At 38.2% G+C, this 15,015-nt stretch overlaps 6 protein-coding genes across 10 annotated transcripts in view; 5 read left to right on the top strand and 1 right to left on the bottom strand.

Moving 5' to 3' along the window:
- Positions 1 to 15,015, top strand: part of LOC124349621 (LIM homeobox transcription factor 1-alpha-like) — a 947,038-nt gene that overhangs the window by 189,709 nt on the left and 742,314 nt on the right. The gene's annotated exons all lie outside the window — the stretch shown is intronic.
- LOC124349366 (rho GTPase-activating protein 100F-like) overlaps positions 1 to 15,015 on the bottom strand; it is a 49,768-nt gene that overhangs the window by 26,614 nt on the left and 8,139 nt on the right. For 3 of the 5 annotated variants that reach the window (XM_046799889.1, XM_046799890.1, XM_046799891.1), the window contains one exon: positions 922 to 1,050. The gene's annotated coding sequence lies outside the window, so the exon portion shown is untranslated. Of the gene's footprint in view, positions 1 to 921; positions 1,051 to 1,126; positions 1,318 to 10,839; positions 10,882 to 15,015 lie in introns of those variants that run through there. The other 2 variants (XM_046799894.1, XM_046799893.1) reach the window with 2 other exon arrangements.
- LOC124348493 (speckle-type POZ protein-like) lies at positions 271 to 1,299 on the top strand. The gene has a single exon (XM_046798716.1). The coding sequence runs from the start codon at positions 271 to 273 to the stop codon at positions 1,297 to 1,299; it is 1,029 nt and encodes a 342-aa protein (XP_046654672.1).
- Positions 3,141 to 3,989, top strand: LOC124348491 (speckle-type POZ protein B-like). Its single transcript, XM_046798713.1, has one exon. It carries the CDS (start codon positions 3,141 to 3,143, stop codon positions 3,987 to 3,989), a length of 849 nt encoding a protein of 282 aa, XP_046654669.1.
- Positions 4,930 to 5,973, top strand: LOC124348490 (speckle-type POZ protein B-like). Its single transcript, XM_046798712.1, has one exon. The coding sequence runs from the start codon at positions 4,930 to 4,932 to the stop codon at positions 5,971 to 5,973; it is 1,044 nt and encodes a 347-aa protein (XP_046654668.1).
- LOC124349816 (speckle-type POZ protein-like) lies at positions 9,783 to 11,017 on the top strand. Its single transcript, XM_046800695.1, has one exon. It carries the CDS (start codon positions 9,896 to 9,898, stop codon positions 11,000 to 11,002), a length of 1,107 nt encoding a protein of 368 aa, XP_046656651.1. The 5' UTR covers positions 9,783 to 9,895; the 3' UTR covers positions 11,003 to 11,017.

Raw genomic sequence — 15,015 nt, 5'->3', positions numbered from 1 at the left:
TGCCTGCCCAACGCCCAACGCAAAGATTTTTTTCTAGATCTGAAATGTTGTTCTTGTAATTGCGATAGTTTGTGCGGTGTAGAATGATGATTCTTTTCTTTTCGAAAACTTTTACGACGATTAATTTTCGTCGTTCGACGATCAACTCTCGTCGTTCGACGATTGCTATTTCGTCTTTGGTTGACTGGCTGCTCTTCCTGGTCTCGTAGTCGTTTTTGTTCGCTCTTACTGATCAGTTTTATTATACTAACAGATTTCGTTGACGAAATTATGCCACCACCAAGGGGCATGTTGCGGTGTCAAACGCAGACCATAGCTATTCAATTAAAGTACGAGTGGCCCATTCCCCAGTTTGAAAAAGGAAAAGGAGGTTATTCTTCGTCTCAATTTTTTCACGAAAAAGACCCCAGTATAAAATGGTTTCTGCGATTGATTAACGACGGATCCAATTTGAAGGTCTACCTGGAAATGTCTTATCCCAACAAACAATTAGATTACGTCCGAGTGAACATTGGTATTTTGGATAAAAAACGCGAAAAATTTTTGCCGCAACAACACACTCTAAGTCGGCATGCATATGCGCCTTTAGGTGTTTTTGACATCGCCAACCAAATGTTGGTGGAATCTGAGTGTTTCGTCAATGGGAAACTCACATTCTACTTTGAGATGGAGTATTCCATTTTAAAAGATCTTGCACTTTTAAGCAAGTCGTCTACAGTTGCAGATCTTCATAAGAAACCATTCAACAACAGCGGTCAACTAATTGCTCATCTAGAAGAACTCTATGAAACCATGAAATTCTCCGACTTTACTATTAACGTCCGTGGGCGTCAATTTAAGGCCCACAAGAGCATTTTGGCCACGAGAAGTCAATATTTTGCCGCGATGTTTGAACACCCGACAAAAGAAAATTTGACGAACCAAGTCGAAATTGAAGACGTCGAGCCGGACGTGTTTCAAGAAATCCTCCGCTACATCTACACTGGGAAAGTGTCGGAGTCGACGATGGAGAACATGCCTGCCGGAATACTTGCGGTTGCGGATAAATATCTGTTGGAACAGTTAAAATCGGAATGTGAGACTCAAATAATTCATCGAATGTCGGCAGAAAATTGTCTGGAATTACTTTTGAACACTCATGAACACCATCCGGCGTTTTATTTGAGGAAGTACGCGGTCGAATTCTTCCGTCAATTTTCAGGCGAAGTGATGGCGACGGACGAATGGGAAAAGGCCGAGCAAGGTCATCCGGAGCTGTGTCTCACTATCCTGAAGGAGCTTGTCAAATCGCTTGTTTAGATCAATTTGGAAAGTTGATTATTTGTCAAAAATAATCATTACTTGAAATGATTAATTTTCATTATTTTAATGTTTGAATCATAAAATAACTTAGCCGTGTTTGATTGTATCATGTGATTTCTCTTCCTTCAGAAATACAAAGATGTTGACGAATTTGAAAAGCTGCGAGTGCAAGGAAGCCTAATTTCGATTTAAAATTGTCTCTTCCTCGACGTAATTTAATCATTTGGTCACGGAATTATCCCAATAATAATTACTTTCATTCGATTTTTTTAAAGACTAAACAACATCGTTATTTGGGTGCTTTGTTGAAAGAACATTTTCCTAATGGGTTACTAGTTTAGTTTTTTAACGTAGCTTATTTCCCCCATAAGAGAAGCTTAAAGCCTGCCTACCTTCAGTTTGTGTCAAACGTCAGCACGCACAGATTTAACGTTTCCTATTTTCCCTCTATTCCTATTTGCACGATACTACGGTGCCTTGGGCTTAGCTTTGTCAGTTTACAGCAACATTTTAACTTCTCCCGCATACAACTTCCCACAAAGAATTAATGGTGATCTACTAAACGCACAATTGGGGAATAACATTTTTTGCTATTTCTCGATAACCAATTTTTTTGTAATCTTTATCTTAGTGATAAATGCCATCCGGTCGGAATAATACTAGTTGCGTCTAGTGAGACTTTGGCCGATGTCGATTATACATCAACGGGAGAGCAACACGGAAAACGTAAATTTTTTTAGACTTCGGCTAGCGTTTTAAATATTTGTAGAATAAACAAAATTGATGGGATTGATGAGATACAAAGACGTCAGGAAATTACTCGTTAAATATTAATCAGCGGAAATTTACCTTCGCCGCCGTGATTGTGACGATGGCGTCGGCTGCCGAACTTCGCGAATCCAATTTTCCACCAACAGTTATTTTCGCGTGTAGAAGAAGATTGCCATGCAGATATCCCGAACAATCGCTAGCGAGAAAAAAATTAAATCAATTGAATTATTTTTTTAAAAACCAGTTCCTATTAAATTTTGTTTTCTTAAAATTTTACACGTTGATTTTCTCAAAGACAATAAGCCTGTATTTTTCACAAGATCCATGTTCTACGATGGATCCGCGACACTCTTCTGTTTCAATCCTGTTGGAAAATGGATCAAATCATGGGGGTGATATTATTCGATAATAATAATGGCTGTAACGATCAGGATAATCGACAGGGTAAAAATTAATACAGAATGCAAATCAGTCGCCAGCTTTTTTCAAATTTAAATTCCCAGAAAGAATTGATAATGAGATACTAACTGCATTTGATGAACACAATTTGTAACTTATACACGTTGAATTTTCTCAAAAGGCGATTGGCCTGTATTTCAAAAGGTCAAGGTGACAACCGTAGTTCTGGGAAACGCGTAAAGCTTTCGGCTTTCTCTAGGAAAAAACCCACAAAAACACAACTTGTACTTTTTTCTAAGTATTTCCGAGAAAACTACTTTTAACTATTGTCGTTCGACGATTTCTATTTCGTCTTTGGTGGCTGGCCTCTGCCTGCTCAGTCGTTTTTGTCCACTCTTACTGATCAGTCAGATTTCATTTGTTTCCTAGTTAAAATGAGCGACCAACAAGCAATTAACAAAGCTCTGTCTTCACAAGGAAGCAGCACAGTTCGGTGCCAAACGCAGAACGAAATTGTTCAATTAAAGTTTGTGTGGACCATTCACGAATTTGAGTTCCTAAAAACGTTTGAAAGCTGGGGAAATCACACTTCATCTGATTTTCTTCACGAAAAAAACCCTGGTAATAAATGGTAGGCCTATCTGCAATTGTCTGGCGAGGGACCTAGTATGAATGTCAACCTGTCTGACTTTAACTCGTCTTCAAGTTCAATTCATCCCGTCCAAGTGACGATTGGGATTTTGAGCAGAAAACGCGAAAAGTTATTCCTGCGCCAAAGTCATATGCCTCGACGAACAAAATTGCCTTATTGCGTATTTCAGATCGAGAAACAAAAATTAATGGAATCTGGTTGCTTCGTCAACGGAAATCTGACCATCGACTGTGAGATTCAAACTTTGATTCAAAAAGCTCCTGTAAAACTAACAGGCCAGTTGTCTACTGTGGCAGATTTCCATGAGAAAACCTGTGGTAACAGTGATCGTCTGGTAGTTGCCAAACTGGAAGAACTCTTCGAAAACATGAAGTTTTCCGACATTACTATTAACGTCCGTGGACGTCAATTTCAAGCTCACAAGAACATTTTGGCCGCAAGAAGTCCATTTTTCGCCGCGATGTTTGAGCATCCAACTAAAGAAAATTTAACGAACCAAATCGATGTTGACGACGTCGAGCCGGCCGTGTTTCACGAAATCCTCCGCTTCATCTACACCGGTCGACTGTCGGAATCAATAATGGAGGAGATGCCTTTTGAAATACTTAGAATGGCGGATAAGTATCTATTGGACGAATTAAAAATGGAATGTGAGATTCAGTTGATTCACCGAATGTCGGCAGAAAATTGTGTGGAATTACTTTTATTTACCGAAGAAAACCATCCAGCGTTTCATTTGAAGAAGTACGCCGTCGAATTCTTCCGTAATTATTCCAGCGAAGTGATGGCGTCGGGCGATTGGGAAAAGGCCGAACAAGATGATCCCGTACAATGTTTGAGTTTGGTGAAGGAGCTTGTCAAATAAAATCACTTGTAAGTTTGGACTGTTGATTATCTGTTTCACGAAGGAAAAAACTTGATTCATTACTCAGAATATTTGATTTTAGCATTACGTTCAAATGAAGATGTAAAATGTAATGTAGCCGTGTTCAATTGTACCATTATTCATTTCATTCAGAAATACAATTAAGATGTTGACGAGTTTGAAAAGATGCGTGTGAGTGAATCTTAACGTCACATTATTATGTAAGGATAATAACTTGGAATAAAGTTGGGGTGATATTATTCGATGTATAATAATGGCTGTAAAGGTCAGGCTAAAAATATGTCCATATAGATTAGTATTAATTGCGGTCAACAACTTAAATTGGGGCGTTGTCGATATCATTCCCAGCCCATACCCAAGGGAAGGGATAACATTATTTTCTTTTTCCTAATCCCCAAAAAAGGGAAGCAGATTTTTCTTGGTGGTTCACTCCTGTTGGAAAATGGATCAAATGATGGGGGTGATATTATTCGATGAATAATAATGGCTGCAACGATCAGGCTAAATTATCAATCACATCAAACAGGGTAATCATTAATACAATGTAAATTAGTCGCCAGCTTTTTCCACAGATAAAATCCCAGAAAGAATGATAATGACATTTGATGAACAGAATTTTTAACGCTTATACGTTCAATTTCTCAAAGGCTTGGCCTGTATTTTTCACAAGGTCAAGGTGACATCAGAAGTTTTGGGAAACACGTTAAGCTTTTTCTAGAAACCACAATCCCATATTAATTACTGCAATTACCTTCTTTTTTTTCTCGCTGAAAATGTTTGTTGCGCGGCGATTCATTTTCGTCGTTCGACGATGAACTGACGTCGTTCGACGATTCCTATTTCGTTTTTGGTAGCTGGCTGCTCTTCCTGATCAGTCGTTTTTATTCACTCTTGCTGATCGGTCTTGTTCATCAGCGAAATGCTGCCAGCACCAAGAAAATTTCGGTGCCAAACGCAGACCGAAGTTATTCAATTAAAGTTCGAGTGGACCATTCACCAATTAGCGTTCCTTAAATCCTTTGAAAAATGGGGAGATTATTCTTCATCTGCATTTTTTCACGAAAAAGACCCTAGTACAAAATGGTTGGTGCGATTGGTGGACGAGGGTTCCAATAATATGAAGATCCAACTGTATGAAACTAATAGATATAGATTATTTAATCCCGTCCGAGTGACTATTGCCATTTTGAATCAAAACCGCGAAAAGATTTTCCCGCAACAACTCCGTTTACCAGAGAATACTTGTTTACCCCATTGTATTTTTCAGATTGAAAAAACAAATTTAGTTGAGTCTCAGTGCTATGTCGATGGAAAAATCACCTTCGACTGTGAGATGGAATATTTAATTCCAAAAGATCCTGCACTTTTAGGCAAGTCGTCTACAGCTGCAGATATCCACGAGAAACCATTCAGCAACAGCGATCAACTGATTGCTCAACTGGAAGGACTCTTTGAAACTATGAAGTTTTCCGACATCGTCTTTAACGTCCGTGGACGAAAATTTAAAGCTCACAAGAGCATTTTGGCCGCAAGAAGTAAATTTTTCGCTGCGATGTTCGAACACCCAACAAAAGAAAATCTGACGAACCAAATCGAAGTTGAAGACGTCGAGCCGGACGTGTTCCAGGAAATCCTCCGCTTCATCTACACTGGCCGTCTGTCGGAATCAACGATGGGGAAGATGTCTGTCAGAATACTTGCAGCCACCGATAAATATCTGTTGGATCAATTAAAAGCAGAATGTGAGACGATGATGATTTACAGAATGTCGACAAAAAATTGCCTGGAATTACTTTTATTTACCGAAGAAAACCATCCAGCCTTTCATTTGAGGAAGTATGCGGTAGAATTCTTCCGTAATTTCTCCAGCAAAGTGATGGCGACGAAGGATTGGGAAGAGGCCGAACAAGATCATCCCAAACTATGTTTCAGTGTGATAAAGACTTTAGTCAAGACTGTTTAGATATAACAGGATAATATTGATTAATATTTGTAGAAGAGGGAAAAAGAACTAGATTCATTATTCAGAATGTTCAGTATTACGTTGAAATGAAGATGTTATGTGGCAGTGTTTAATTGTACCATTGTTCATTTAATTCAGAAATACAATCAAGATGTTGACGAGTTCAAAAAGCTACGAGTGGAAAGAAAGCCCATGAATATTACGTTATTATGTAAGGAATAATTTAGGGTGAGTGTTATTCGATTTAATTAATTATGTACAAAAGATTATTTAAGAAACGTTTTATTGAAGGCTGGTGGAGCAAAACTAAAATATCTGCTGATCAAATTGGAAAATTTGTTAGGGCATTGTCTGTCCCTAAGGGAGAAAAAATGGGGAAAATTGAGAAAGTTTTTTATTTTCAAGTTTTTAGTGAAGTTTTTGGATAACAAAGGATATGTAGCGCTTGTCAGGCCAAAAATATGTTATAGCTTCTTCTAGAGCCAACTTCCGAGAAGAACGATGATCAACTATAGTAACTGCGTTTGCGCCTTGAAGCTCAATTTCTCAAAGGCATATAGGTCTCTATTTTTTGCAGGTCAAGGAGAAATACGGAGGTGGGAAACACGGAAAGCTTCCCCTCGGAAATGAAGAAGTTCTAAAATACAATTGTGTTTTGAAAGAATACAAAACCACAATTCTAATCCAACTGCTGCTCGCTGCTGTTTAAGTTTGTTTCTGGAAATGTTAATCTTGTACTTTTGGAAAATGGTGTAATGGAATGACTACATTGGTTCCAAGAAAATGAAATGACTATTAACTGTCGTCGTTCGACCAAGGCTATTTCGTATTGTGGTGACTGATGGCTGCTCTTCCTCTGATCAGTCGTTTTTGTCCACTCTTAGTGATCAGTCAAATTTCATTTGTTTCCAAGTTAAAATGAGCGAACAAGTAAATACGAAAAATCTGTTATCACCAAATAGCAGCATAGTTCGATGCCAAACGCAAAACGAAGTTGTTAAGTAAAGTTTGAGTGGGCCATTCAACAGTTGGCGTTCCTAAAAACTTTCGAAAATTGGGATTCAAATTTTCGTTCATCTGATTTTTTTCACGAAAAAGTTGATACAAAATGGTTTCTGATATTGTCTGACGAGGGACCTGATATAAATGTCAACCTGTATAGCAGTACTTCATTATTTAATCCCGTTCAAGTGACGATTGCGATTTTGAGTACAAAACGCGAATAGTTATTCCTGCGCGAAAGCCGTTTACCTCGATATACGCGTTTACCTCATTGCGTGTTACAGATCCAGAAAAGAAATTTGATGGAATCTGAGTGTTTCGTGAACGGGAATCTTACCATCGACTGTGAGATTGAAACTTTGATTTTAAAAGCTTCTTCTGTAAAACTAGCAGGCAAGTCGCCCGCAGTTGCAGATTTTGAACCCTTCAGCAACAGCGATCGACAAGTAGTGGCCCAACTGGAAGGACTTTTCGAAAACATGAAGTTTTCCGACATCACCGTGAATATACGTGGACGTCAATTTCAAGCCCACAAGAACATTTTGGTCGCAAGAAGTCCATTTTTTGCCGCGATGTGTGAGCACCCGACAAAAGAAAATTTAACGAACCCAATAGAAATTGAAGACGTGGAGCCGGCTGTGTTAGATGAAATCCTCCGCCGTCCTCCGCTACATCTACACTGGTCGTCTGTCGAAGTCAACGATGGGGAAGATGTCCGCTGGAATACTTGCAGCCGCCGATAAATATCTATTGGAAAAGTTAAAAATAGAATGTGAGATTCATTTGATTCATAGAATGCCGGCAGAAAATTGTCTTGAATTACTTTTATTGACCGAAGAAAACCATCCGGCGTTGCATTTGAGAAAGTATGCGGTTGAATTCTTCCGCAATTTCTCAGGCGAAGTGATGGCGACGGATGATTGGGAAAAGGCCAAAAAAGATGATCCCGAACAATGTTTCTATGTGCTGCAGGACCTTGTATCTCCTGTTTAGGTAAATTGGAATGTAAAAATTTTTTCCAGAAAAAAGAAATCATTACTTGTGATAACTGTATTATGTGGTTCTTTTATTGACAAATAGAAAGATGTTGAGAAGTTAAAACAAGCCCAATTCTAAAAATGTTATTTTTTTCAAAAGGGCCATTACGATTTCATCTTTAACATATCAATAAAATTGGATTTTATTCCAATTTTCTTTAAGACTTAACATCGATATTCGGGAATCATGTTGCCTGAACGTATTCCTAATAGGTGCTGGTGCGCACAGTTACTTCAAGTACTGTCCAGTTCTATACGTTAGGCGACAACTAAAAATACAAACCTGAGATTGTCTCCTTACTAATTTGTCCTTGTTACCAGGAAGGAGTCGAAGTCCGAGGCGTAGGGATTTCTCTCCCCCTGCGGTGGTTGAATTTGGTAAATAGAGCAGATCTGCTCAACGTGAAACCTGTAATAGAGCATATAGGCAGCATTTTTATCAAGTGACACACAGGTAACGTAGTTAGTGTTAAATTACAGTAGGGAAATCTTGTTGGAGTGAAATAATTTTGGATAATGTTATTCTACTAAGTAAAAGGGATTATTTAAGAAATGTTTTGTCGGAGGCTGGTGGGGAAAAACGCAAATATCTTAACCAAGTTGGGAAAAACTTTGGGGGCGTTGTCTTTACCTTTCCCGGCCTTTTTCTTTGAAAGGATGGGGTTACGTAATTTTGATCCTAAGATAATTGTAAACTAATAGGGAAAAATTGAGAAAGTTTAGTTTTTAATTTTTAGTGAAGTTCTCTTTGGGATAATAAAGGATGTAAAAAGCTCAGACTAAAAATATATCTATCGATACCATTTTCCGACTATAAGCATAGTAATTAATTAAGTAATCACAATTTCTTCTAGAGACATCTTCCCAGAAAGAATTAAAAATATAAATCGTTATACAATAAGATTGACTACCGTAATAATGACTTGTGCATGCCACCAGTGAAGGGCCGAGGTAGATGTGGAAGTTGCTGGCCTCATTCCGGCAGAAATCCGGCGGATCTGCTCTCGATCTAAGTTAAACGAAATAGTTTCATTATAGAAGAAATTTTATTTTAAAGAGCTTTTTTATTGACAACCAGTGGACAACAGGCAGTGGATTGTAGCCAGGCTAATGGCTGTTTCGGCGGATGAGAACACGAAGCTCGGGAAAACTTGGCTTCCAACGACGGCCAAGCTGAGGAGAATTCTATTCCTTACACACATGCGATTTCAATACTTCGGCCATGTCGATTGAAGCTCACATTTATTCCTCAAATCCAGCGGAGTGGATCCACAACCATTGATGTTATCAAGACTGTTCAATCCAGCTACTTGTATCCAAGTATTATTGTGTTTGTCTTGATAACTTTGAAAACTGGGAAAGGTACTAATCAGAAAGCTTACCAGGGAACCTTTCACTTGATTGCCACAGTAAATCAGTAAAACAGCGATGATTAGTTTAAATTACGGTGAACAACTAAAAATTGGGGCGTTGTCGATAACGTTCCAAGCCCATATCTAAGGGAAGGGATTACATAATTTTTCTTTTTCCTAATCCCAAAAAAGGGAGGCAGATTTTTCTTTTTTACAAAAAAAGATTTGACACGTAATTTCTCTAAAAAAAAGGGGGGGGGGTCAAACATTTTTGACGTATTATAAAGAGGGGGGTATATCTTTTTTTTTTACAGACTGTGACGACCCAAACCAAGGAGGAGAGCGGGTAAAAAATCGTCAAAATCGCGTGGCGTATTGTGTGGACGCCCCCGATTCCACGTGGTCTCTTTAGTTAGCTCCTAGGCCCCAGTCGTTTTCTTTTCACTGTTAAGAAATAGTCTTTCTGATCAAGCTCTGTAGTAGTTATTAAAGCCGAATTGGCTACCGCTCTCATTTGTTTCCCGAGTTAAAATGAGTGATCAAGGAGGAAAAAAAGTAGATGTGGAAACACAGTTGGAGACTTTGCCACCATCAAGCAAAATATCCTATTGGTGCGGCACGCACAACGGAATGACTAAAATAGATTACGAGTTGACCATCCAACGACTGGCCACTCTAGAAACTTTTAAAGACTGGGAAGAGTATCTTTCATGTACTTTTTTCAAAGAACTAACCGGTGATCCGAAATTGATTTTGCACTTTTACGATATAGACCCCTGCATAAAAATCGACCTGTCTCTAAAATTTCAAACACAATCAGGTAGTCCTGTCCGAGTGCAGATCGCAATTTCGAATGAAAACGGTGAAAAGATTTTCTCGCAACAACACTACTTAGCTAAAGGTACTACATTTCCTCGTTATGTGTTTCAGATAGAGAAAAGATCTCTAATGGAATCTGAATGTTTCGTAAATGGGCAACTTACCATACACTGTGAGATTGAATATTTGATACCAAACAGGTATAAACCCTATGAAATGTCAGACAAGTCGCCTACACAACCAGATCTTCATGAGAAGCCATTCAATAACAGCAATCAACTAATTGCTCATCTAGAAGAACTCTATGAAACAATAAAATTCTCCGACTTTACTATTAACGTCCGTGGACGTCAATTTAAGGCCCACAAGAGCATTTTGGCCACAAGAAGTCAATATTTTGCCGCGATGTTTGAGCACCCTACTAAAGAAAACTTAACTCATCAAGTCGAAATTGAAGACGTCGAGCCGGACGTGTTTCAGGAAATCCTCCGCTTTCTCTACACTGGTCGTCTGTCGGAGTCAACGATGGGGAAGATGTCCGCTGGAATACTTGCAGCCGCCGATAAATATATGTTGGAACAGTTAAAAATGGAATGTGAGAATCAATTTATTCACCGGATGTCGGCAGAGAATTGTCTGGAATTACTTGTAATCACCGATGAACACCATCCAGCGTTTCATTTGAGGAAGTACGCGGTCGAATTCTTCCGTCGTTGCTTACGCGAAGTGATGGCAACGGACGAATGGGAAAAGGCAGAACAAAGTCATCCGGAGCAGTGTTTCAAGATGCTGAAGTTGCTTGTCAAGTTTCCTTTTTAGATATTTTTCGGAAAAAAAAATGCTGATTATCTGATCTCGAGGCAAGAACGTAAAAAGACATTATTAATTTCTTTCATACGTTGAAATCAAGAAAATACAGTTTTGTATGTTTTGTTCCATCATATGAATTTTCCATTCAGGAATACAAAAAGATGTTTAGTCGATTGATTGTTTTGGATTGTTTGAACACTTTTTATAGATGAATCTATACACCATTAAGCGAGTACGTTCGTAGGACGATTTTGGATGGTTTTGAATACATGAGAGCTGCTAGTTGAAAGACTAAATTGCTCCTTGGTCCATGTAATAGTTAAACCCATGTAAAACAGATTCACAATTCCATCTTTAATAAAGAAACGCACGCCAAGATTACGGAACATATCTCTGAAGCCCATTAAATTTTTGTTTCCAACGCGACAGACTATACCAACTAAATAACTGACTTAACTGATACGACCAAGAAATCTACGCTCAACTGGATTTTTACCGCAGCAAACGAAAAGCTATTTTCCAATCGAAAAAGCTTCACTCAAATACCACGATAGAAAAATAATTTTAGAAAATGTGAGCCCGTATTTTAGACAGCGTTTACACTCGGCAGCAGGATTTGGATAAACACGGAACGAATAAAAAGATAAGTTAATTATTAGCTAATTAAATATAGATGTACATTTACGATTAACGCGTAAATGTACAAAAAAAATACCAAAACTACTATATAAAATGGAAAAGAATGTCACTTAAATTAGTTCTTTGTACCACAACATGGAAATGTATTTATAAAAACTTTCCTACCTTTTAATAGATTGCAGCTCGTCTGGATATGTGCCACCAAAAACGCTCTTCTCTTTCCACACGATAACTAAATCATTGGAAGAAGAATGACCTCCTAAAGGTGATTAAAAAGAAAAGTTAAATGATCACTCCCATGAGATAAAAGTTCGTGAAGCTGCTCATTACATCGCTTAAGAAGAAGGAAAACATGCGGGTGTGAACACTTATGTCAGTTACATATAAATAGTATTGTCGAAACGATAAAAATGTCTAGCTGTCAAGTAATTCACCTTTCATTCGTTCAACGCGCTCCCTTTCGTTTCACTCCCTTCCGTTTGCATCTGAGATTCCATCAACTTCAGCTACCACAAAACTTGGAGTACAAATAAAGAAACAGATTGAAGTACTAGTTGCAGAAGTACAAGGACTCAAAAAGATGCATGCCCGAATTGAACGATAGGCTACGATAATTTACTGGAAAAAGGTATTTCATACATTGATTAAAATTACTAAAAAAATTAAGAGATAAAATTGCACAGGAAGCTTTAGAGGGGATGGACAAAATTTGTTACGCTAGAGACTTATCTATGAAATTCTCCATTCACTGCTTATTTATTTCTTTGTTTTATTGCAAGGATAAAAATCATACAAGGGAACCAGGTTCATTAAAACCGTTCACGTGAGGTAGTTACTGGTATCGCAGAGAACTGAAAGTTTTGAACACTGATTTAAAGTAGAAGGTTCAACAAGAACCATGTTGAGTGGATGTCGCAACTTTTCACTAAAATAAACCTCAGATCACCCATAGAATGACTAGACTTAAGTATAATAATAAATTGAACTGTTTCTCATAACCCCCAGTGATAAGTAATGATTCAAAATCTCACGAACCACAACAGGGTCTCCATTCTTGCGGAATGAAGCAAGGCCTAGTACTTTCCATATAATTGCTTACGAAAAAAAAAATCAAAGATTTCTTTGTGTTCATCGAAAAGACTGCGTATGATCTTGTAGACAAAACATGGCAATCCAAACGATAGTTGACTGTGGCTTTCCAAGAGTTGAAAATATCGAAGCGGTGCAATTCCTTCCCACTATGAAAATGGGCAATAAAAGAAATTTGGCCATCAGGGAATGGTCCAAAAAATGCGTAGCCAGAAGGTAGCGACACACATTTTTTACACTGCATTATCTATTACTGATACTAAATATTATTATCTAATCGAATTGTGAAAAGGCTCACTGGAACAATTCAAAAGGATTAAATCGCAAATAGCCACTGGAGTAGAAAATGACAAGCGAAAGCCTCAATCTTTCAAACTGAAAAGCGTTTGACATGCCTAGATGGAAATGGAAGATTACAGTAATACTATAGGCAGAGAGTAACGTTACGTCAGTCGATGAAACACAATGTTAGAAAAAGAAAGCTAAAAGAAGAATAACAGGAAAACAAAACCCACCCCGCGGTCAGTGCTTCATCCACCTAAGGAATTTAATTAAAATTTGAACCTTTACCTTCAGTTGACGGCCTAATCCTCGTAGATTCCGTGACAGTATTAGTATGGATGCATCCATTAGCACCACAAGTGAAAGGAGTAGGAGGAATAAGCGCCACATGAATGTAGGAGGATGCAGTGCCGGAATTCCTCCTCACATGTCTGGCTTGTCGAAAAATATCCTCCCACACAGATGGCAGTGACCAAGGTAAACACAAAACTAAGTAAGTAGCATGAAAAATTAATGAAGAATAATAAAGACTTGGTTTTTATAATACGACTCACTTTCATTATGGGTCAACCAGTTTACACCTCCAAGCAGGTATCTTGCTTCCCTAATCAGTGGAAATTCTAGTCCGGAGGAAATTTTTCTTGTCGCTCGGTAGTAATATCCTCATCTCCATTAAGAAAATAAATTTGAAGAGTTGACACTCGAAACACACAATTTCGACAGCGGCCCTAATGGGAGGTTACATTACCGGACACTAACAAGATGAACCTGGAAGTAGAAAAAATAAAAATTAAGATGATAAGGACGAAAATTTCATTAAAATATGCACATAATTAGAGTTTTATAAGCCTTACCAGTGTCTCATGTGCTGTTGAAGATTAATAAAAATGTTTGCACTCTGTGTCCAAGTGAGCCACCGTGAGCCACACAGGTAGTAAAAATGAATACAGTTATTCAAACTCTTGAACATGTATAGGCAAAAACTGTCAATGATTCAGCAATTATGTCGCTAATGCCGACATTCGTCTTTTCACTGGCTAGTGGTTTTCTTCAACAGCAGTGTCACTTAGTTTGACTTTGTTGCATGATGAGCTGTGGTCACTGGTCATCCACGTGTAGACTGGAGGTTAGAATTCCTGCTCTTTTGGGCAGAACATTATGCCCAGGCTATTGAGTAGTTCAGGTAGGTATGATGTTGCTAATATCTTGAGCTGTTGTAAGTAATCAATGTAACAATTGCCCTGATAATGGTACACAGAAAAATGTTCTCATAAGACCCGGATAACATGGGGAATTCAAAATTCAGTGCAAATGAATCAGTCCATACCTCACTTCTGGTGCAGATGTTATGTTGGAATCCTGGGACGATGGTTCAACATTTCCTTGACTTTGGCTGCTGCTTTACCACATGAATGGCACGAGGCCATGACCATGTGTAAAGGGGACGGGGCCATCCGGGCCACTGAAGATTGGACTATCAAGGAACAAAAAAAACTTTACGTAAACGGACTTTTTGGTGCTAATTAGTATTTAGTAGTTATTAAAATCTAACGATAACGATCCAGCATTGCAATTAATTAAACTTACGGAAAACACCATGCTGAGTTGGAAGCCTAGACGAAACGCTGAGTTTTGAGTAGCCGAGGCATGGCCAAGGTAAGATTAAAATGAACCTATGAGTTATGACCACCCAGCAAACTTTCCTATTGTCATTACTGATTACTGGGAGCACAATGTTGCCAACTTATGAATTTTCCCGCCAACTAATAAAATGTTTGCCAAATATGATTAAATCAGCAAATCAGAGTCATCTGATTAATTAAATAACAATAAAAATATTTTTTTTTACAAACTCTTGTTGAAATAATTCAAAGCAATTGAGAACAATTTTATTATTTTATAATTAGTTTCACATTTCAAGTAAAAATCTGCAACAAAACTCCCATCGACCCGCATACTTTTCGAAAGAACTTTCCCATAGCACCTGTAATGCCTGTCAGTTTACGGCAATA

The sequence above is a fragment of the Daphnia pulicaria genome, chromosome 7 (genome assembly GCF_021234035.1).
Source record: "Daphnia pulicaria isolate SC F1-1A chromosome 7, SC_F0-13Bv2, whole genome shotgun sequence".
Lineage (NCBI taxonomy): Eukaryota > Metazoa > Arthropoda > Branchiopoda > Diplostraca > Daphniidae > Daphnia > Daphnia pulicaria.
This window is presented reverse-complemented; position numbering and strand designations above follow the sequence as displayed.